We start from the raw sequence: 24,967 nt of genomic DNA, 5'->3' as shown, positions 1-24,967 counted from the left end.
TATATTCAGTCAAATGATTTGCATGATATGCAAATGCACTGTTGAAAGCCTAGATACCTATTTGTGTTGTGTTTTTGGATGAGTGTGTGTGTTTGTCTGCACCAGGGTGTTTTAGATGCCTGGTCATGTGATACCTGTTCTAATTATATCATCTAAAAGAAGGCCATCCACGGTCTGCTCTAATCGTTAAGCTGAGAGCTGCCCTCATAAAGCAGTGACATACATAAAACCACTACATGAAACAGATTTAACGTGTAAAATGGGACCTACATTAACTTCCGTCAAAAGTCTGTAAAGATTTTTTCTCTTCTAAAAAATGGGCTCAAAGCGGAAATGACGACATTAAACATGACAAAAACTTTTTTCCACTTCAAAGTTTCAAATGCATACCACACATTTACATAAAGTCACATGTTTTTGGCCTCACAACGAGGTGTTTTCATGGATGAAGATGCACATATATGGCCCGTTTTGACCCACAGTTAGATCTTCCTGTTTCTCTGTTCCCGCCAAAACCTGTGCAGTGGCCATCTTGGCTCTGTGAGCCATATGGCTGGTCTGTTTCTCGTTAAAAGATGAGGAAACTGGCCAGCCGGCTCTAACATCTCTCACCCACGTCAGCTTCACTCACCAGCCACTTTTCCACTCTATGATCTTCCATTTTGCTCGGAGCAAGTGTAAAACAGCACCAAATCCATAGCCATTCCTCTCTCTCTCTCTGAAAATCACTGTTATTTTTTACAGGCTCCTTTTTCCTTCATATTAAAGTACTTCTTTTCTGTTGGTTTTATTTACTTTGTTGTCACATTCGCTCTTTCTCTCTGTCAGTCTGGCAATATTTATACAGGCAGAGATAACAGATCTATCATTCTGTCAGATGGAACGGTGATAGATAAAGCTGAGCTGTGTGTGTGTGTGTGTGTGTGTGTGTGTGTGTGTGTGTGTGTGTGTGTGTGTGTGTTCGTGTGGACTTTGGCCCATGGCAGTCAGCGTCAGCAGCCTCACAGTGTGCTTTTCATCCAGCCAGCACGATTCAACATGGCCAAAAGAGCTGTCACACACACACACACACACACACTAGACAATGTTCTTCTGTCCACATCTGCACTGAAACAATTTCTTTAGATCTTTACCTCTCTTGCTCTCTGAGACGCACACAAGCACATGAGGCACTAGATTCACGACTCTCAGTGGCATTTATTCACAGTAGATCTTCTCATATGACTCAAGTCGTCTGACGCAAAACACGTGTTCAGAGTTCATCTGTTTTTCACTCTTCCTGTGAACTGTACTGTGGCTCTACCAGAGCTGTGGAGTAACAAATGTTCTTGTCCTTTAGTTTGCATTTATTAGGTTCAAAACAAAAGGGCAACGAATTAATGTTTATTATATTTAATATATAAACCATTAATACTTTTATTCAGCAAGACAGCATTAAACTGATCAAAAGCAACAGCAAAGACATTTATAAATGTTACAAAGGTTTCAAGTGAAAAACAATAACGCTGTTCTTCTGAACTTGTATATTGGATTCCACAAAAACATTATACAGAAGTTTTCATAAAATCCTGATTTGTCATCACGTATTTGAAATCTAATTTCTTAAATTAAATTTTTTTTTGAATTAGATTTCAAATATATTAAAACAGAAAACACTTCGTTTAAATTGTAACAATATTTAACAAAATGAATGTATTTTTGATGATAAATGCAGCCTTGGTGAGCATAAGAGAAAAAAAAATCTAATCTATTCTAATATGATTGGATAAAACATGCATGCTATTATTTTCAACCTATAGTGGGTTTTTGTAAATGCTGTATATTTTGGAAAGGGTCTCGACTACTGCATGTGTCCAATATAAACAAATGTCTCTGTGTGTATGTATGTGTGAATGAGTGAGTGTGTGTCTGTGGAGGGGAACATCTGAAACATTGCCAAGGTTTCCCAGCAGACCTGAGATTTAACTTGAACCCCCCCTGCCAGTGTCTGTGTGTGTATTTGCTTTTCTCCTGCCGTGTAAAAATAGATGGAAAATTACAAAGTGGCATTCCCTACTGCTCTGGAAGGAAGTGGTCATGCGCGCACACACACACACACACACACACACTTACAGTACGTGGAGTTGTTTGCAAAGTCCTGGTGATAAAACTGAACACCTAATAAACTCATAACTGACGTTTTTAATATTTCAGCAAATTTAAACATTTTAATAATTCAGCACATGTGGTCTTTTTAATATTTAAATATATTTAGTTTTATGAATAATTTAGTAACTCCACACTAAGCCAAACACTGGTCGACGTGAACCAGAATAATGGATTAGTGGAACTTCACAGGAGCTCCTTCTGGACAGATGTGACATAGGCCATAATTCATTTATCAAAGCATAAGGCGTAAACTGGAAAAACCTTTTAGACATGCATGCTAAGACAAATCACTATTATTATAGCTCATGTGTTGGATTAGATGGTTTGCAAATCTCATTTCATTTGTGCTACGAACATGAATGATACATCAGATTATGTGGATTAATGAGGAAAAGTGTGTCTTTGATGGAAGATAAAAAAGGGGAAAACCCATAGATAAAGGAAAACACCCATATTAACAACCTAGCAACCAACTAGCAATACCCTAGCAACCACCCAGCACACCTTAACAACACTCTAAAATGTTGTAAACAACTTAGCAACTGCAGAAATGTCCAGCTCACATCTTCTTCAGAAAAAATAAAATAAAAAATAAGTGAAAAAAACTTTTGATCATTTATAAATATTTGTTTGTTTTACATTTATTTCTTTTAAATAAGTTATACGTTATATAAGAAATGTTTTAAGATGCTTGTTTTACTTTATATAAAATATGATGCCAATTATAAAATATAAAATACTAATTGTTAATCACTTAAACATATTACAAGCTAATAATTAAACAAAACAGCAACACTTATCAAATTCACATTAGCAGTGTTTATAATTTATCGTCAGAACATTGTGACTTTCATATGAAATAATAAGAGATAAATGAACAAGTGTCCATCTAATAAAATATCTGTTATCCCTCACCAAACAATTCATGTATCTAAATGGCAGGACCCTAGTTTCTTCTGCTAGGCATAACAGACTTCTCTGTCTTTCTGAGAGGGCCAGTCTTGGGGTCCTCACTGATGGATGTGGTTTTTGGTGTTATTAGAGGGGAAAGCAGAGGGATCATGGAGGAGGATCAGATCTCTGTGGAGTTACTGGCTGGTATCAGGCTGTTCATCATAAAGGATTTGGATCTGAAGAGAGCAGACCTCAGGACGGGAAACGGGAATGACAGAAACACACGCATTAGCTTCTGTGAGCGGCCTCTCTGTATATGAGCTCATATTTTTGGGATTTGTATTATCACCAGTGGTTTTGTGCTGAACAGTCGAGGGGTTTAAAAAAACAATATAGCTATACAATTATCAACATTAAATGAAACGCATTATCGTGAACGGCAAATCACCAGAACCTTCAGTTTTGAGAGCTGAATGTCCTCTTACTCATCCAGGCTCGGGTTCTGGTGGTTTCCGAGTGTCTCTTTGACTCGACCAAATGAGGAACTGAACCAAAGCTGCAGAAAAGAGCTGAGACCTCAGCCGGTCTTGTCCAAACATCAGAGATTCAGTGTGTTATTACAAGGCAGCAAAGCACAGAATAATCAGTTTATGTTTAGTCGTCTTCTGTGAGAGACTTGGATTTGAACATTGTTGAAATGTATCACAACTTTAAGAGTTTGCAGGAACTTTTCTATGCAGAACATTAAGGATTCCTATCATATAAAGGTCGAGGCTTATTCTTTTTGTGGCAGTGATCATCAGTTTCGATAACAATCATGACAACAATGCTAGTGTGTTGCCTCCAATCCAATACTTTCTTCCCATAGGAATTGTGGTCTAGACTACTACAATTGTAAAAGAAATTCCCACATAAATGTCCCTGCACTTTACAATGCAGATGATTTACATTTTTATATAGTGTGGAATGCTCATGTTAACATCCAAAGTAGGAAGAAGGAATTTATGGCTAAAGCCTGTGCTGTGTCATTCTGAGGTGAAACACCGAGCCATTTATACAGCCAGATAATATGGAAACTAATCTTGCTTATTTTCATGTTGATAAAAGTGCTATTTGACTAGTAAAATGAGTAAACTAGTAAAACCTGGTAAAGTATATATCATTATATATAATAAAATTTCTATAATTAATGAATGAATAAGTCTGAACATTTGCATTAAAGGGAACCATTCTCTAACACAAAAAATTGTTGAGGCCTAGTAGTTGGCTCACATGATTTGACACATTAAAGGGTTACTCCACCCAAAAATGAAAATGTTGTCAATCACTTACCCCATGTCGTTCCAAACCCGTAAAAGCTCAGTTCTTCTTTGGAACACAATTTAAGATATTTTGGATGAAAACAGGGAGGCTTATGACTGTCCCATTAACTGCCAAGTAAATGACACCGTCAACGTCCAGAAAAGTATGAAAGACATCATCAGAACAATCCATCTGCCATCAGTGGTTCAACTGTAATGTTATGAAGCAATGAGAATACTTTTTGGCAGTCTATGGGACAGTCACAAGCCCCCCAGATTTCATCCAAAATATCTTAAATTGTGTTCCAAAAACAAACTAAGCTTAAACGGGTTTGGAACGACAGGGCTAAGTGATTAATGACAACATTTTCATTTTGGGGTGGAGTAACCCTTTAATCCTGTCCATGTGGGCAACATCTTTAATTTTTACTTCTCTTCCCGCTCTGCCTTTTCTGTCCTTTCTCAACCACCATAGCCATAAAAAGAATGTGTCAACAATGGTAAATAAATAACAATAACAAAACATAAACAATAATAAGACATTAAAAATAAAATAATAAAAGGTCAGAAATGAAACACACACACACAGACATATAGAAAATAATACATGTAAAAATAATTTGTCAAAAATAAGAGCAACCAATAAAAAAAAAAAAAATGTAGAGATGAAAATAAGAAAAATTAAATTAAAATACATAATAAAAATAAAATTATGAATATAATAATTTGACCAAAAGTGGGCATACTAATGCAGGCGATGACAAATTAGCCTAGCATGCGAAATATTTTAGTCCGGCCTTTCCTTATATTTCCCTGTCTTTTCCATATATAATACAAATAAAACAATAATACAAATTTTTTTATTATTATTATTATTAATAATAATAATAATAATAATAATTTGACCAAAAGTGGACATACTCACTTAAGAAAGATCAGACAAGAACGATTTCAGCCAGAAATTGAAATGAATTTTGTTGGCATAAATCTATACACCCGAACTACCTGCAGGGCAGTAACGTTCAAGTCTGAGGTGTTTCTTACCTTCAGTGAGTCAAAGCACGCGATGACTCTCCCGTTCTCCACCTGGCAGCTCTTGGCGGGATGTGCAAACTTGCACTCAGCATCGGAGCGAGCGCATGTTCCCCGCTGAAACTCCCGACACACCTCCAGCGTCAGCCATTTCGTGTCCCGCATGTGAGCCATGTTCATCGCCATCTCAACACGCTTTAGTGGCAAGCAAACTTCAATCCCTAATATCCCAAAGTGCTTTGGGTGTGCTTGTGTTTGTCCTTCTGAGAATGTTCCTTTTCTTCTTAGATCATTAAGCTCCTCTTTCCTTGCCGATGCACACCAGGCCAAAGCAAAAAGAGAAAAAAAAAATGTTGCTGCTACTGTATGAAAAAGAGAACTGCAGTAATGGATCCCAAAGCAAAATCCTTGAATCTTATTGGCTGATTCAACAGTGCCCACTTCAGCTCTGTGTGTTTGTGTAGGGGTCGTTCGGGGTCACAGAGATTGTGGGGTTGTGCGAGCAGTCCTTTCACTGATGTGGGCAGCAAGCAGGCAGGAAAGCTGAGGCTGGTACTATAAGCAGGTCCAAGCAGCGGCAGACGCAAGAGAGGGCACGATACTCAGTACCCACCTGCAACACACAAAACCACAGAACAGCTTAGAAAGACCTTCCGAAAGGACTCTTCAGCAAACCAGTTTGTGATTTACGGTTGGGAAATGTCTTCAAATTTGGCATGAGACGATGTCTACAGTGAAACATTGTGATGTGATGGGGGGATTGGGGGAGGTGTGCCTGAAGCGTGAATCCTTATAAGGGAAAACAACTAATGATTCCTAAAGGGGCGGTCACACTGCACTTTTTGTTCCATTGACTTCCATTCATATGCATGCGAATGCGTCAGACCGGAAACGCAGGCTCATGTGAAAAATGTCACATTTCACTGCATTCGAAAGCTCAAGTTTGGTAAACTCTGACCTGCGAATTCGCATCACGTGAAGTCGTGTGAAACAGTAGATGATCGATACGTCACTGTGTGACCTCTCTGAACAGAAAAAAAAAAATGAAGTGCTAATTTTAGCCGTAGCGCAGCATCCTATTTTATATAATACATATTTAAAATATAATAAAAAAAGAAGCTGCATGGTTCGCAGTGTCAATGGAAAAAGGAACAGATGGCACATTTGAATGAGGACACGTTCTAGATATTTTTTTCTTGTTTAGTGTATATATATTTATAGATAGAGAGAGACAGAGTACAATATAATAAGACGCTTTCGACGTCGTCGCCAAAGACACAGTAAAAGCACAGATTAACCCATGTTGTGATAACTGAGGGGAAACCGTTATATCTTGCTCCCGCCCATATTCGCAGTAGCATCCAAAATAATTTTGCACGTTAAAAGGCTAGTGTGACCGCACCTTAACACCGAGTCTACAACTAAACCCCGACAGTAAACGACTGCCGCGTTCTATTTATGACGTGCTGACAGAAATTTCGAATGATTTTCAACGGTCGCTTTGTCGCGTCCAGTGTAGAAGTCTTTAGCTGATGCGGCACGGCACAACACGACAACTTATAGTCCGATGTAGACTGTGTGAGGAGAGATGACGGAGGACGATGGCGAAAGATTTGCAGATCCTCAGTACCAACAACCAACATATAATCTTATAAAATGTGTGGTAAGTACAGCCACTCCATAGTATAAGTAGAGTACGTGTGTTCGCGAATCTCAAAAGTCATAGTGAAAGTAAGCGATTGTGCATTCAAAAAGGGGCGTTGGGGAAGGCATCACGATGTCGGCGCAACATTGTGATGTCTATCGGCCATCGGCGATGGCATTGTGTATCAGCCCAACCCTACTGTGATTAGATCCTTTCACACCAGCTTTAACTCTTCACCAACTGAACAGAACTGAATTAGAGGTGTTTCTGACTACCTGAAAAATATATATATATATATAAATAAATAAATATTTATAAATTATAGCAATATTTATATTTATTTATAAAAAAAAAAATACATAATTTTTTAAATAAAATTTATTAAAAAAATAAAAATAAATAAGTAAATTATATATATATATATATATATATATATATATATATATATATATATATATATATATATATGCAGCCAGTTGCAGCCAGTTTGTATAGTATGTTTGTGTGTGTGTGTGTGTGTGTGTGTATACACTGGTCAACATTTGAAGTGGATCAAAGTTGTACTAAAAACGAAATCCAAAATGCGTTCTTGTCTTAGGACAACTTTGATGAACTTCAAATGCTGACTACTGTATAACTGATTGACTCAAGTTTTTATATTACTATCTTTAAAAATTATAAACCATCTAATAAACTTACACATTAAACATAAATACAAATATATATATATATATATCTAATTAATTTAGGAAAAGGGGCAAAGAAGAATTTTCCTGGTTTTAAATATTTTATAAATGTAAGGTTAAAAGTTTGGGTACTGAAATTATTTCAAACTTCTATTTAAAACTATGAAAAAAAAAAAAAAAAAAAAAGAAATTCACACAAAAAACAATAATTACATTTACTGAAAAAGCGAATCAAGCTTAAAAACGAAAAAACCCTAAAACAAATAAAGATAATAATATCATTTACCCTTTAAATGTATCCTTTAAAACTAGAAAGATTATTTTTTTTAAATCATCCTATGGGACAGAAAAGTTCCCCTAACTGAAGAAGAATCATCTACATACTGTATAACTCTTAATATTTCTTTTAAAATAGCATGTGAAATGGAATGCATTCTGCAACAACAAGCAGTTCAAACTATATCATGCCACATTATCAGCACATGAACTCCATGAGGCTTTCACATGACATCTGTTTACTTCAGCTAGCAATGTCCGGTGGTTATTGTCCCAGAAATAAACATTTTACATTTTGGATCCAGTGTCATGTAAAAACTGATTAAGTTGGGTGCATCACCGTAGGAGACTCAATATTCAAAGCATATTATACTGCATACTGCATATTTTGGTAGATAAAGTAGATTATCCAGGTGTTTCATGCATACAGAAAATGCGCAATTCACTGGAATTATACTAATCTTGCATACTATTTAGGCCAGATAGCATGAGTAGAATTGGAACGTAGCCCATCCTCCACTTTATCTCACTATCTCTCTCTGTCACTCATTCTCTATTAGACTCTCACCAGCTGCATAAATCCTTCACACTCCTAAAAATGCCAGAAATGCACAATACTGTCAGTCCGAGCAAATAAAACATTGTCACACACATTCCTGGCCCAACACACACCTCAGTGACACACACACTGGGCTCTCTTACACAAACACACACACACATACAAAGAAGCCCTTCACAATCTGAAGTTTCAGTCCAGCTTGAGGAAAACCAATCAAAATCACAACTACAGCTAAGAGCTTAAACATATCGTTTAACAGAGACTGAGAAGGTGGAAAGTGAACGGCGAGGTCATTTCCTGTTCCTCTGAAGTATTGCACGACTCGCGGTGAGCCAATAATAGGAAGAGATGAAGCAATGTTTCTCGGCCACATGCCAGTTAAGAGCAGCAGCTCTGTATGAGAGCGGGTGAGAGAAAACACCTTTACCAAAAAAAAAAAAAAAAAACTTATGACATAGCTACTCCAAGTTATTGTTATTAAAATTGTGCTAGCTTGGTATTAGCAGTTGCATTAACAAAAGAAAAGAAATTAACAGAAATTACAAAGTTTCTCATACAATGAGTCATATTTAGAGACCAGAATATCATTGAGACTTGAAAATGGCCTCTTTTGAATTGGAACAGTAAGAAACCACCATAAAAAGTAACCAAGATACAAATACAAAATACTTAATAACCATCCACAACAAACTGCTAAAAACCTGAAGTCTGAATTTCTTGGCAAAAAGGTCTGCATGTGGGAGCAACACTAACCATATACAAAAAAAATGTAAAATCTAAAAAAAAAAGGAAATAAATAATTGAATAAGTATTTTTCAGCAGAAACAAATAATTAAAATTCATAATTATATTAAATACATGCTGAAAAATTATTGTGGAAGTACACTATAAAACAAAAACACACGCATGTGTACACGCAATGAACTTTAAAAGACACAAATGTCCACAACACACACAAACACACTCACACACACACACACAAAAAGCACAGCCCTGTTTATGTAATGAAATATTTTAATCCGATAAGACTGGATCCTGGGAACACTGAATACCCCAAACAGGCTAAATGATTTTGTGAAATGAAAAGAAAATGATCGCTCTGGATAACGTGAATCCATGAGGCTTGCAGCATGATCCTGATCTCATGCCTGCGTTATCTGTGTTTACCGAGAAGAGGAATAATCACCATGACAATTAAAGGAAATTCATGCTCGGACTTGGATTCTACTTAACGATCCTCGTCTTCACTTGAACATAATAATGCTGTTTCTTTAGTCTTTTCTTTTAGTTAAATTATTTGGCTATTATGTCACCGTATCTCTCCCACAATCCTTTGCAGTGGAATAACAATTCTTAGAAGTTGCTGCAAGGTCAAACAAGGAGAGAAAATAAGACCGATAGTGAGGGAGAGAGAGAACGATCTGGAAGTGTGCCAATCAAAGCCCATTAAAAAGTCAACCATTTTTGCCACTGGGAGGAGAACTGGATGTTATGTTCTCTTTTCAGACATGGAAACTATTTCAATGATTCACATGAATGAGATATTAAGTGTGCATTGTTTTTGCACTTTGGGCTTATGGCTTTATTTACGTCTGTACTCCTCTCTAATATGCTCCTGCCAGTGAGAAATGCTTGATTGAACATTTGATTTCCTGTGGCTCTGTTTGTAATTCAACAGCCGTGCAATATTAAAGACCAGCCTTTTAAATGCAGGAATTATAATGAAAGGTTCAAATCAGTCTTAGATTAGTCTGTGTCTAGGAAACGGAAAAAAAATACTCTCCCTGCACAGAGCTTTGACACTTCAAATATGCAGAGTATTCATATTAAAAAAAGTACTGTTTGATGGAGATTTTAAATCACATCTGTAAACAAACTAGCTACATCCTGAGCATATGGGAAATTGTTACCATTTAAGGCTGCAAATGTGTAAAAGTGTGTCATTAGTGAGCTGTACCAACACTTTTATAAATGGAAGGATAGAGAACTGCAAAACTAACTGTATGATGTCATACAGTATGATGTCATAGAACTTTTATAGGTTCCAAAAATAACTTTATATAGGATACACCTGCATAAAGCTTTTGTTGCTTTAAAAAACCCAATCCGCTGATCTTCAACTTCTTTAAATCTCCAAAGAACCATTAAACCCAAGAACCTTATAGCCCAACCTTGTAAAAACCACAAAATTAAGGTTGTATGATGCACATCACCACTTTTTTTTATGATCAAACCATAGCACTAAACTTTCATGAACAAATCTGTTAGTTATTTCAGAAAAATCCTCAAAACTATAAACTTATAAGTAAATTATGAAGAATGTGGTTACGGTAGCCATTGACTTTCATAGTATTTTATAAAACAATTTTCACATTATGGAAGCAAATGGCTACCATCAACTCTTTGGTTACTCAAATTCTTCAAAATATCTATTTTGTGCTCAGCAGAAGAAACAAACAGATTGAGAGTGAATGATGACAGGATTTTCATTTTTGGGTGAACTATCCCTTTAAGGCATACCTTGAGAATTTAACTAAGGCAAAGAATCGATTTGATGATGTCAATATGCAATTCAAAATGCACCTGATCTGGAATCAGGCATCATGTGGATGTTCTAAAATGCTGATTACAATTTCGCCAATTTCAGCCGAACCCAAATCAGCATTTTTGTTTTTGTTTTCGAGCATTAATGCATAAAGGAACTGGCCTGAATCTGGGTGGAGGGCTTGATCAGAAAGGTGTGCAGGCAAACGGAGATGGTTATCTAAACCACAGCCTTCCATCGCTTGACTCAGATGTGTGTAGGTGATGATTGCCATGTTGAAAAGGGTTGAAAATAGTATCATCACCATGGTTACATAGCACAAAGCTTCAAGCAAAAGCCCTTCTACCCAGTAACCCAGAAACAAGCACAGCGCTAAATGTTTTACAAAGCTGTGTGAATTGGAGAGGTCAAATGTTAATTATTTTTGACATACCATTTATTATCTACTCAAATAATAATAGTCAACAATTCAGTTTGATAAGAGTTGGGAATTTATCAAAACAATAAGTAATTTTTTGTGAGTACGTTCTCTAGAAGTTGAACGTACAAACAAATCTCGACACATCCAACACGCAGCCGCCATCAGATATATTTTATTAGTGGCATTAAAAACAACAGGCACATTTGCATGCAAAAACACCCCAAATAAAACGTGAAGACGATAAAAATGCAAGAATGTTGGCTAGACAAAAAACATGATGAACAACCAGATGTGCTATAACGATACCTGGCGCAGGTGCAACACATTTATCATCTCAATAGTTGTTTACCAGCTAGCATATGGGATTAAACCAACAATTAATTTACAAGAATACTTTTACATCAACTTTACAATCCATCAGAATTCAAAGTTTACATCTGCGATTTAGAGCTAGTCTAAACAGAATCTGATGCAAAATATAGTGAAGGTTTCTTGCATCAGGGTTGCCAGGTTAACATGAAAACCCGCAAAATATCTACTCAAAAATAGCCCAATCAAGTTTCGAGGGGTCCACAATTTAAAATTGCATTCCGGGGGTAAAATACAAGTTTTTGGATGGGTTTCCCTGCCAGAATTCGCATTCCAGGGGATAAATATAATGTTATTGGAGTCGCTTCAACCTGCGGGCATGGATAACAACAGCGGCCGCAGCATTAAAGTAGCCAAATTCCTCGGGAAAACCGCGGACTTGGCAACACTGGCTTGCATGTGCACTTTCACTTTCTCAACTACAGCATGCCATCGACAAAACCCAAAGACTTGGCGCCAGACCACCCTGGCAGAACATTTCTTTATTTTTCTTACCCTCACCCCAGCTTAAAAAAATGCCATCTTCAAACAACCAAAACAATTGCTTTAATCATATGCCACCAATCAACATTGACTTCTCAGCGACGACATTAGTTTGTAAATACTCTGCAGAACGGTGAAACAATAACCCTTGCAAGTGCACTAAAAGTCAGTATAACCTGTTCTTAAGCAATCCTTCCTTACATGATTCCGTTTCAATGCAGCCGACGAGCAGACCTGCAATCCATAGGTTACTCTCTGCAGTGAGAGCGTGTTCAGCGTTTACTTACATGGCGGCACGGAAGAGTGACGCACTCAGACAGAAGTGAAAACCTGCGTCAACATCTCTCTCCCCTCTCTTCTCCCTCTCGCAGACAGTTACGCTCTCGCACACACGCCCCCGTGCAGTCCGGGTGCCTGACTGGACTGGATCCTACCGCTCTGAAATCTAGCACGAGCCATATTAGGAAGCAGCAGTTAAACATGTCACACGTAATTTACATGCAGGACAGTGGAGAGCGTGGCTATGTCATAAGAGGGGAAAAAACCCTGCACGCGCTGGAACGCACATAAAACAAACAGAAGGGAAGTGAGACCCGGGAGGGGGTTAAAAAGGAGAAGTGCTCTCAGGTTCAACAGTTAACCAATTAGACACTCGCCGCTGTCTAAAGTAGCCGCTCGCGCAGGGGTAGGGGACTTCCCTGTCAAAAGCACACGCGCAACTTTTTCGAATGCAGCTGAGATTCCCGTGATGTTTGCGATCACCTAGACATAAACTATAGTTCACCACAAAAGCACCATTTAAAGTTAAAAACAGCCCACACGCACTGAACAACCCCCAATCCCAGACCTACGAAGCATGCAAAAGTGGTGCAATGTTGTTAGATCTGCAAAAGACAAATGGTATAGAACAGCAGTTCTTACCTCTCACATCATGATTAGTATTGAGCGCGCGTATGTGTGGGTGAGAGATCAGACACGGGCGGCAGGCCGCGACAGCTGAACCTCAGGCACCGGGTGGACCATTCTCAAAGAGGAGGAGAAAAAGAGAGAGACAGATAGAGAGAGAGACAGAGCGCTTAGGCTGCGCGTGTGGCTGCTGGTTTCGCCACAGTCTGTGTGTATGTGAGCCGAGAGTCTGTGAGAAACAGCAGCACTGCGCAGAGTACCGAGCTCGAGCGCCAATCACGCTGACTGGAACCGCCCACCGACACAACCAGGAAGTGCTGCTGCCACTGTGAGGTCCTCAGAGAGAAGAAAATGAGAAGGGGATGGGGCAAAGGGAAGGAAAGGGAGGTAAAGAAAAGAAAACGAGTGTGCTTGTAAGATTACACCATGCTTCCCCAGGAGTCTGTCTGCGTTGGACACCAGACTGCAGTGGGACACGCGCACATACAAAGCTGCACACCTGGTGCATTGTGCAGCAACCTTATCTGCTGCTGGGAAAGACAGGATTTGGTCTTAATTCGACTTTGAATCATCACTATCTCAGTTATGGCCATTTCGGGAGGTTAATATATCATTGAATGAAGCCTTTTCCCAATAATCCGCTTTGAAAAGTGTGATACATTTAAACCATGAGCTAGGCCTATTTATTTAAAGAAGATCTAAAGGAGAACTGGGTTGTGTTCATTTATCTCACTGATGTTAATACTAACAAACTCCCACATGGCCGGGATTTAGAGTCACTTTAAACTACACAATACTTTCCTGGATGGCAATAAAGCCTTGAAGCTGGAACATTAATTCATTATCTTTAAGAAAAAAGCTTTATTGCATTATTTGCATACTTGAGCCTCGCCCAGCAATGACTGCGGTTGTGACTCTATCTGACTGCTGGAAAAATGACACGCAACTCAGGATGGAATAATCTCAATAATAAAGGGACATTTAGAGCTTTTTCTGCAGAAGTCAATAGAAAAAGGAAATCATAATTCTGCTGTTGTTCACACGCCCTTCGACACAAGGAATTTGGTTTTGGAGAGAACTGTTTTAAGATTCACTTACGAAGCCAGTTCAGGGAAGTGTGCAAAGCTCAAGTGTGTGTGGGGTCAGAAGAGCTGTCGTACTGATGAGCACTTTTAAGTCTACAGCTTGAGGGCCTAAAATGTCAACAGCATTTGAGAGGAAATAAGAGGAAACCAGTGTTATTTTAGTGTTATTTATATCGTATTAAATTTTGGGTTTTATTAGCTTAGGTTTTAGTAATTATATGTGCTTTTGTGATTTTTTTATTTCTTTTTTTACTTTAAGTAGCCTAAGGTAATTATTTATTTATTTATTTATTTATTTTCTGTTTAAATAATTAGTACCTTAACCTAAACTTATTTCAGTTAGTGGCCAATACAACATTTCTTTCTTTTTTTTCTAAAATTTTTCTAATGTTTTTTCTTATATTTATATTTTATTTAAGCTTTATTTCTGTCTAAAAACCATCAATTTTTACAAAGGAAGAGATCATTTAGAATGACCAACCACAAACTGTTTTATTTTTAAAGGGATAGTTCACCCCAAAAATGAATTACTCACCGTCATGATGTTCCAAACCCATAAAACCTCTGTTCAACTTTTGAACACAAATTAAGATATTTTTGATGAATTCTGAGAACTCTCTGATGCTCCCATAGACAGCAATGTAATTACCACGATCAAGGTCCAGAAACATAGTAAGGACATCTTTAAAATAATCCATGTGACATCATATTTCTGGACCTTGATCGTGGTAATTACATTGCTGTCTATGGGAGCATCAGAGAGTTAAAATATCTTAATTTGTGTTCCGAAGATGAACAGAGGTTTTACGGGTTTGGGACGTCATGACAGTGAGTAATTAATTACAGAATTTTTGGATGAACTATCCCTTTAAGCACATTTATGTCAGAATGCAAAACGTGTAACTTTCTGGGTCAATTTATCAGAAAAAAAGTTATATGTTAATAGTTTATCTGTAATGGCTGATATACCGGTGTGGCGAAAAAAGAAAAAAAAAAAAACTTTTTTCAATTGCAGAGAAACACAATACAACCAAAACATTAGCCAAACATAAAAAAAGAAATTGTAGAGGTCAATCAAATCAATCCAAATTATATCAATCATTCATTCTCTCTCAGTCATTTAATCATTCGTTCAATTTGAGTAATTAAAACAGAATGCAGAATATACCAACTAAAACATCTGTTATTTATGGCATACATGATAACACCTATTATAAATTATACCTTTTAGCATCTTTGTTTCAGCTTTGTGCTTGAATCTTAGGGGTAAATAATAAAACATAACCCAACTTGAATATAAATGGAAATATCTTTTGACATCATAAAATGAATTCTTGTTTAAAGTACAACTGTAAAGTCGATTTCCCCATGTCTAGACGTCAGGGTGGTTAGTGTGGCCATTTAAACACATAATAAACACAATTTTAGTCATACACACTATATGTTTTCCTTTAAATGGAAAACATTCATGTGAACTACAGTAGGCCTGATATCAGAATGTTTAGCCTGATTAGGTACTCTTTGGCTGGGATCAGTGATAAATTTATGATAATTTATGCAGTTGACACCAAGACCAAGGCTACAGTCCAACTCTGGTTTATATTAACAACCACACCAACACACTCTCATTTCACTCTGACTACCTCTTTCCCCATTACCTTCAACAGACTGATTCATTCAGATATTACACATAGGGGAAAATTTCTTATCCAATAATTCCTGTCTTATTCCTTTCCACTCATACTTTTGTGTCCTTATACTTCTAAAATTTGTTCTGGTATCAAGAGTGATGAAAGTGGCAGAAATAGTCACACGAGAAGAAAAAATGGTCATACTTTCCACTGAAACAACTCTCACTCGCTCTCTAGTTGTTAAATGGAAATCTATTAGCAGACTGCTAAAATGGCCAAACATTCAAGTTTTGCATCCTTTTAATTTAACATGTGCATCTCTCTAAATGACTGGGACAAAACTAATTAAAACTAGCTAAATGTTAAAACTTATTAACGTTTTTTCCAGTAACAAAATCTCGTTCAGCCAGTTTCAAAACAGTCTGGCATTGAATCTTGTAAAGCTGGGAAGTCTGATTCATTTCAGTGAATTAGTCTGTTCATAGGGATTCATGCAAATAATGATTCAAGGACCAAGAAAATAATATGCTGATTCATTTTAACCTCTGAGTATTTTTTATTTGAAGCAAAAAAAAAGTTGCCAAACGCTCCTTTTCATGCTTTCAACTTTGGTTATTTAAATGAGTGTATTTTTTAATTTTATCAGTTGCATTTACTATAGCTTATATAACTAAGTTCAATTCCTTTCACCAAAAGTTATATGAAAATAAATGCGAGAATTGGACAGTTAATCTGATAGATCTGTCTGTAAATTATATTTTTAACGTTTAAAAGAAGTTTCTTATGCAACCAAGGCTTAGATAATGGATTCTATGATGACTGGAAAGATCAAAAGAACAACTTTTATATAAAATCTATTGTAACATTATAAATGTCTTTACTGTCTCTTTTGATCAATTTAATCCACTATTGCTGAATAAAAGCTCTTAATTTCTTAAAAAATAATAATTAAAAAAATCTTTTGAACTGCAGTGTATATTTATCCTGATATTAATATAGTTTTTTAGCTAGCTACTCTTTCAAAAGGACAGCTTGACTTAACTAAGATATATTATAATTAGCTTGTAGTCTGTTAGTTTCGACAGTTTGACAGTTTCGGAGTACGTTCTGGAGGGCACAAACCTTTGCATGCCTGCACAAGAAATGCATATTCATGTGGACTATGTGTGTATTCTATCAATGCATTATAATGATAGAGAAGTGAGTTAAAGCACAAGCTGACTGGGGTGACTTGATTTATGTCGGTCAGAACTCTTCAGAGTTTTCTTGACCTCTCTGCGCCAAACACTGACTCACCAAACAGACATCTAGATACACACATGATCGTCAAACACACTTATTCAGAAGCTACAACCCTGACGTGCCTCTCTTTCTCAAACCCTCACACCATCTCTCACAGGTCTCTCTTTAATGCTTCACCATTTATAGCTTAAACATGTCTGAGTGAACAAGTTGAAGAGAAAGGAGTAAAAGTGATTGGGTGTGGCTGTTTACGCAGTTAGTCAAAGACCATATATAGTTTACAGAAAGAGAGGCTGGGAATGCTGGTGTAAAACAGTCTTACCTAGACAAATGTTTAACTAACAGTATAAAGTCCCAGTTTAGACAAGAAGAGATTGTTTATCCAACACTAGCATTCAAATTTGGGGTCAGTGATATTTTTAATGTTTTTGAAAGAAGTCTCCTATGCTCCCCAAGGCTGCATTTATATGAGTAAAATCCCAGTAAACACAGTAATAGTGTGAAATATTATAATTTAAAATAACTATTTTCTATTTTAACAAATTTTTAAATTGAATTTATTCCTGTGTTACAAAACCACATTTTTAGCATCTCTGTGTATATTGTATGCAAAATAGCAAAAACGTTGTATGAGCAACAGAATTTCTGCCTGTCAAAAAGTTTCAGGAGCCTGTCTCCAAATCATTGGCTATTTTTAGGATTCCAGATATTTTGGTCAGTCATGTTCATAGTTCATTGATCCTGACAAAAATTATTGATCATTTTACAGAAACGCAAAACTCAGATAACAAACCAGAAATTACAGTTCTATATAGTTTAAGTGACCTGAATAAAATTCTATGTATTGAAGTATCTATCTACCAAAACTGTGTTGCCGCTAGCCTGGCAAACTTTGGCAAATCTAGTGATTAGTTCTTGGAATGTATCAACAGGTTACATCATTTTCCAAATGTATTGATCTTTATTTCCAACAGACACTTTGTTTTTAAAATACTTTTTGTTTATTTCAGATAAACCGATGCCTAAAACCACATCCACTGGGTCTGGCTTCGCTTACTCCGTCACACTAGGAATGGCGATGTGGAGAAAAAGTTCCTTCTGGTGCTAAAACCCATTTGGAGAACACATAGTTACTCGTGCGGCTTATGCGAACACAGGGCCATTTTGAATCATGCAAAATATGAAAGTCATACCTGAACATGGAGCGGAGACAGGAAGTTCGCCTTCAGATCAGGAAATAAAAACCATAAGGTGGCAAAGACAACTGTCAGCACCATGTTTAACAAAAATCACTGCATGATGCCTTCATTCTCAGCTCTCAAATCAGTGCCAGATATACACACTGAACGCGACCGAAGTTTTCAGTGCACAAAAAACCTCAGTCTTAGTCTCAGTCATAGCAATGCTTGTTTCTCTCTCTCTCTCTCTCTCTCTCGTCTCAGCACTGGTATGTGTCAGGATGCTGTAAATTGTGCTGGCTGGTGGATGTGAACTCTTGCTGGGTTAGAGATTATTCTCGTTACTCAGTAAGTCTGGACACCTCTTGGCATCCGATAACCTCATTTAAACCCTGCAAACCACACCCTTTTCTCTTGCACAGTCCCACATATCTTTTATATTTTATCACATTATCTGAGCAGAGCTACTCGAAGCTAAATGATCTATTAAATTATTCAGTAAAATCCCTGCTTTTCTGAATATTATGCCATCTCTCTCAGCACAGTTCGCTAAGACGATGCTTACAGACATCAGCCATGGTCTGAACAGCGTAAATGCCACTCAGGTGTTTGGCGCTGGGCATCGGCGTCTAGCTTGCACTGCTGAAAGTCACTGGCGAAGTTTCAAATGCCCTTGATAAAAGCAGCATTGTGCTGGCCTACTTTACTGATTTATCGAAGGCATACAGGCCTTGAGTTACTACAGCACCCAAACTAAAGCACTGCCCTACATCACAATGCTACAACCACTTTTATAGTAGAATTACCTTTGATGTTGCAATAATCAGTTTACAAACACTATGAAAGGATTTCCAAGTTACTCTTTAGTCTTTGAGGTGTCGATTCATTATTTAGCTCTAAATAATCCAAAGCTGTAGCGAACTAAAAAGGCTAAGACAGCAGAACTCTCTGTGTTCCTTCAGGTTTATTGATCTCTGGAGGCCTTCTCCTCATAGGTAACAACAATGATGCTTTTTCATGGCTGTATGATTTACAGAAACATTCTGGGAAGACTATATTTACACATTTGCAGTGTCATCATCACCCCGGCAATCGATCTCTCTATATAAGCTATAGAAAACTCTTCTCATAAAGTGAATTGTTGGTGTAACAAAAACAAAAGTAAAGGTTATCTTGTTAGTGCTGTCTTACACATTTATATTTCAACATATTGGCATGATTTACCAAATTTAATATCCACAATTAACAATCACAAAATGCATATATATATATATATATATATGCATGTGGCCTAGTAAGTGCTACAAATACATATACTAAAGAACTCATTTTTTTCATTACACGTTATGCTTCCTTAAGTTATAGCTATTCATTTATGAAATGTATCATTCTTAAAGATTATACAAACACACACACACACACACACATATATATATGTAAATATTTGTAAAATATTTGCTGTATGTGTGTGTCTTCATATATAAATCATAAATATACACAGTATACACACACATTAAAAAAACTTTTATTTTGGATGAGATTAATCACGATTAATAGTTTAACACACACACACACACACACACATATATATATATATATATATATATATATATATATATATATATATATATATATATATATATATATTCATTAAATGTTATGCTTCATTAAACAGTTAATTTAGTTAGTAAGAAATAAGAAATAACACTGAAAAAATATTGTAAGGTAATGAAAGCACAACATTTTATTTTGTGTAAAATATCTAAAAATATATATATATAAAATATTATGACGTCTTCATAAAAACAACAATTAATTTACTAAATGTGTCAATCTTTAAACTTGTGCAGTGATATTGCAAACATCTGATGTTAAAGGGTTAGTTCAGAGGCTCTGTATCCACTCAGAAAACTCTAAATTAGGAAACTAGTTGAAACAGTTAAAACGGTGAGAAAACAGGAAGTTTATGAGTAACAGTGAGTGAGAAGTTCTCAGTTTGCAAACGTCCTCTTTTGGAACAAGGTCTTACAAAACCTAACAAAGCCTAACACTGTTTGACCCAAAGCATGTTGAGAAAGGAGCATTTCAGTACACTTTGCTACAACAAACGGGAAAAAATGACAACAGCTCTGAATTACTAAACAGAACGGCTGTTTATCTCCTCCTGCCAAAAACATCACACCTTACTTTAACACCTCCCAAGAGTGTCTTAGAGAAAAAAACAGCTTAATATACTAATAACAAATCGCCTTTTAAACATCTCATACATTCATAAGCGATGTTGCTGGTGTGTTTAACCTGGCCAATGGCGCTTGGCAGTAGATTTACATCCCTGATTCTTCAAACTGACTTTAAATATAATCAAATAAGTTGTGGAGCATTGTCAGAAGGACAGAGAGAGAGCGATCAGTAGCTATTATGACTCTTCAGCAAAGTCCAACAATTTCATGCAATGGAAATTTACAAAGTAATTCATACACAAAAAAGGCCATGTACATGGCTTGCACACCAGAACTTGAACATTCACGAGACAAAGAGACACAAGAGGAAGCATTCGAGCGTGTTAGAATACACACTGAAAAAAATGTTAGTCGTTTTAAGAGAAAACTGTGTAAACATGCATGAAGTGTACAGTAAGTAAAGTATTCAATTATATTAATGAAATATATTATTATATTGTAATATAATTACTAATTGTTTAGTATTTAATATGATATTTTTATGGTTACAAACTGCAAAATAAAAAGTTGCAATATGGCTGAAAAATCATTTTATGGTCAAGATATTGCAAATCTTTTAAATTTTTTTTAACAAATTTAGAAAGATTACTACTGAAAACATATCAACAGACTGCTAAAACAACACGTAAACTTTCAAAATATTCATAAAACAAAACCTTTCCAATTGTACGCACATTAAACAATGCAAAAAAGTGTAAATGGGCCATAAGCAAACAACTCAAAAGGTCTAAAATCAATGTAACTGTTAGTTTTTCTAAAGCAATGAATTATACACATTCATTATAAAACAAGCATTTTTTTTCAGAAATTCCCTTTTATAAATAGTTTCGGAGCTATAGATCCAGACAGACCATATACATTAAATATGTATATCTGAGGCTGTTTGTGTAAGTTTTTTCTTACCCGCGTGTAGTGCGAGAGCTGTATCTCCACTGAGAGTGAGACAGGAACTTACACATGTGTCACCAGCCAATGTGGCTCACCACAATGCATTATGGGACTGATATTAACATATGCCCTGGTGTGTCACAGTGCACGACCAAGCATAGTGTAGCATGCATGCAAAACACCGCGTTAAGATGTTTAAGTGTGTGCATGTGTTTAGGGTTTCAATGTGTGATCACATGATAAAGCACAGACTGAAGCAACTGTGAGTGTGTGTTCAGCGATCATTCTCTCTTATTCTCTCTGTCACCATGGAAACCTTCTTTTATCTTATTTGCATCTGGGTGTACCAGCCACAGAGAGAGCTGTGTCATTTTCCCCTAGAAAACACCACTGCCCTCCTCAGAGACTCTGAGAAGTTTGCCACACTCGTTTCACACGCATAAACACGTTCCCAAATCCTAAACGTAGGAAAAAGCACTGTGATAATCCCATTTAAAATATCATTCTAACATACACACCCTAAAAGTCAGTTTCAAAAAGAGGAAACAACTTTCATACACTGCTAAAGATAACACAGCACGCCTTGCACAGGAAGAGGGTTGCAATTGCTTTCTACAAAAGCCCCGAGAAACTATTTTAAAATGGGAGCCATACTTTAAAAATTTTTTGCATGTGAGTCACACTTGAAAAGTTTTAAACTAAGTTGTTTCTGCAAACAAATAATGTAAAAACATTGAATGTATCGTTTTATCATTTGAAACTTACTGTAACAAACATCTTTTTGTGTCATGGTTTGACATTTCTTTCATGTGGGTCACTGTATGCATGTGTGGAAGCATATTCTTCTGTTTGCATGTGAATTAGTGTGCATAGACACCGCGTGCATGCAGGTGTGTGTGTGTGTGTGTGTGTGAGAGAGGTTACTTGAGGTCTGTAGTTCACTCATGCCAGGTGTGTTATCTCAGACGCTCCACATGACTGAGCTGATGGTAGAGTTCCTCTTCCAAACTCACTCACCTGGTACAAAAACACTCACACATCTCACTGATGCAACCCCCTCGAGTGTTACTGACACTGATGTGAGAGAGAAACAAATTTAAGGCTAGTGTATTTGAACAAGTAAAGCCTCTGGTCATTATCTACAGAACATTCAATGCGAAAAAAAGAAGGATTTTAACCAGGTGAAACTGATTAGATCGAAAAAGGGGGTGTTTCTCAACAAAACGGAGCCAGATGTTAATGCCAGCTTGCTGTATATTGTAGGGGGTTACTTCACTCCTTCACATTGAGGAGCATTTTAACCTGGAACATGGTATTCCAATGGTGATGCCAATGGTAATCAATGGTTTCTGTTATTGCCATAACTTTAATACTTCAGTTGATTCTTTTAACTAAAACTATTAAAACTGAAACATTTTTATTAGTTTAAATAAATCTGAAGAAATATAAATATTAGATGAAAAGCTACATTTTTTAAATATAAGTGACAAAAAACATAATACTGAATGAAAATATATTAATTAATAATGACCAATGAATAATGAAATTATAAAACCAATTCAGAATATATATATATTAAGCCAGTTTTAAAAATGTTGTCATCACTTACTCACCCTCATATCATTCCAAACCTATGATGTTCTTTCTTCTGCAAATCTCAAAGCAACTTTATACTCCTTTAACTTTCATTGTATGAACAAAACACTGAGACATTCCTCACAATATCTTCATTTGTTTTCCATGCACAAAAGAAAGAAGAAATTACACAAGGTTAAGTAAATGACAGAATTTTTATTTTTGGGTGAACTCTCCCTTTCAATTCCTATTTAATAAAGTAGAAAGGATGTAATTGCATTTCATGTTGACCACATGTCCTTATGGTGTCAAACAATAATCTTTTAAAGCTCAAATTATGTTAAAAGGAGAACCTTCCCAAGTGACATGACCTTTTAAAAAAAAAATCCAAAAAAACCAAATGAAAAACCTTTAAGTACCTCCAGACTGATAAGAGATAAGTAAATTCTTGTTAAACAATAGAATAACTTTTTATGTTCCATAGATTCCAATGAACTTCCAAAGAGAAGCAATCTGTGGTTTTCTAAAGAGCCATTCATCTGTTGTTGAAACTGATGAATGTTACCTGGAACCAACACACCAATAAACTTCCCATCAAAAACCTACCCCATAGCTGAACCAAAGGACCTGATGCAGAGAAAGAGGAATGAAAAAATGATGGCATTTTTAGGAAATGAACCACATAGAGAAAGAAAGACTGCTCAACATACAATGCCTCATTTCAAACCTTTCCCAGCTCACTTCTAACCTGGCACGTCGCTGAATATCAGGACGCCAAACATCCTTAGCTTGTGAAAAACCCATTCCAACAGCATTCCCAAGCCACTGGTGGACAGGAAGTCCTCGTCTAGCCCTCTGAGTAATGGCACACAAGACACTCTGTGTCCTACCTGACTCTGAGACGCTCAGATCCAGTCCCGTATGTCCTCTCTGCTGTCTGCCGACAGGAAGCCCTTTCAGTCCGTCCCTTTTTACAGTCCCCTGGCACTGCAGTACGGCTCACAGCTGGTGCATTCCTGCTCCGCTCTGCCTAAGCTGATGGAGAGAGGAGAGATAGAGGAGAGCAGACAGTGAAAGAGCCAGGGAAAGAAAACGCAGGGTACAGTAAGAATGTACTGAACAAATCAACTGTGAATGTGAGGTCAGCAGATGCCGATCAGCCAATGAGTGTCTCGATCTGTAACAACATGAGGAAACTGCATAATATTTCATCCATTTCCCAGCGACCCGCATGAACAGAAGCATTATGATTCAAAGCAGACACATCAGCAGTTCTTGATGATACCTAGAGCAACAACATTTTCCTGTCCTCATATCGGTTTGTCATCACTCAAATGCAATTAAAATGCAGTTAAAGATCAGATGACTTCAAAATTTGAGTTTTATTGTTCATTTAGTCCATGTCTGTGTGTTCTGAGGTCATGTATGTATAGTGTACTAGAACAAGTTGACAAAATACTCTACTGTTCAAAAGTTTGGGGTCAGTAATTTTTTTAAACTTTTTTATTTTTAAGAAATTAATACTTTGGTTGTGTAAGCATGCACTAAATTGATCAAAAGTATCAATAAAGACATGTATAATGTAACAAAACATTTTTAAATAAATGATGTTCTTTTGAAATTTCAATTAATCAAAGAATGCTGAAATGTTTTATCACAGAATCCCAAAAATGAACAGAATATTAATGCAAACTGTGACCAATAAAATGCTCTCTCGAATGAGAAGTTTTACAAATTTGTGCACTTGCCCTTTAAATTGTGCAGTCTAGTGATAAGTAGGAAATCAAGGTTGCCCACACTGTGACATTATAATACAATTTAAATTATTATAATTACAAAATGTCGACTCAGAGATTCTTCTAT

General features: G+C 36.5%; 1 protein-coding gene across 27 annotated transcripts in view; it reads right to left on the bottom strand.

The window, feature by feature from the left end:
- The window catches only part of LOC127951178 (muscleblind-like protein 1), a 49,294-nt gene extending 25,155 nt beyond the window's left edge, over window positions 1-24,139 (bottom strand). For 18 of the 27 annotated variants that reach the window (XM_052548905.1, XM_052548913.1, XM_052548916.1 and 15 more), the window contains exons 1-2: window positions 13,281-13,493; window positions 5,388-5,988 (exon numbers count right to left, since the gene is read on the bottom strand). In XM_052548905.1, coding sequence (XP_052404865.1) covers window positions 5,388-5,561 — 174 coding nt within the window. In that variant the 5' untranslated portion in view covers window positions 5,562-5,988; window positions 13,281-13,493. Of the gene's footprint in view, window positions 1-5,387; window positions 5,989-12,535; window positions 12,805-13,280; window positions 13,510-21,544; window positions 21,707-23,994 lie in introns of those variants that run through there. The other 9 variants (XM_052548906.1, XM_052548920.1, XM_052548921.1 and 6 more) reach the window with 7 other exon arrangements.
- Between the last annotated feature and the right edge of the window lie 828 nt (window positions 24,140-24,967).

This window comes from Carassius gibelio, chromosome B2, assembly GCF_023724105.1.
Source record: "Carassius gibelio isolate Cgi1373 ecotype wild population from Czech Republic chromosome B2, carGib1.2-hapl.c, whole genome shotgun sequence".
In the NCBI taxonomy this organism is placed as follows: Eukaryota; Metazoa; Chordata; class Actinopteri; order Cypriniformes; family Cyprinidae; genus Carassius; species Carassius gibelio.
Note: the sequence above shows the minus strand (reverse complement) of the source record. Positions and strands in the feature narration are given on the sequence as shown.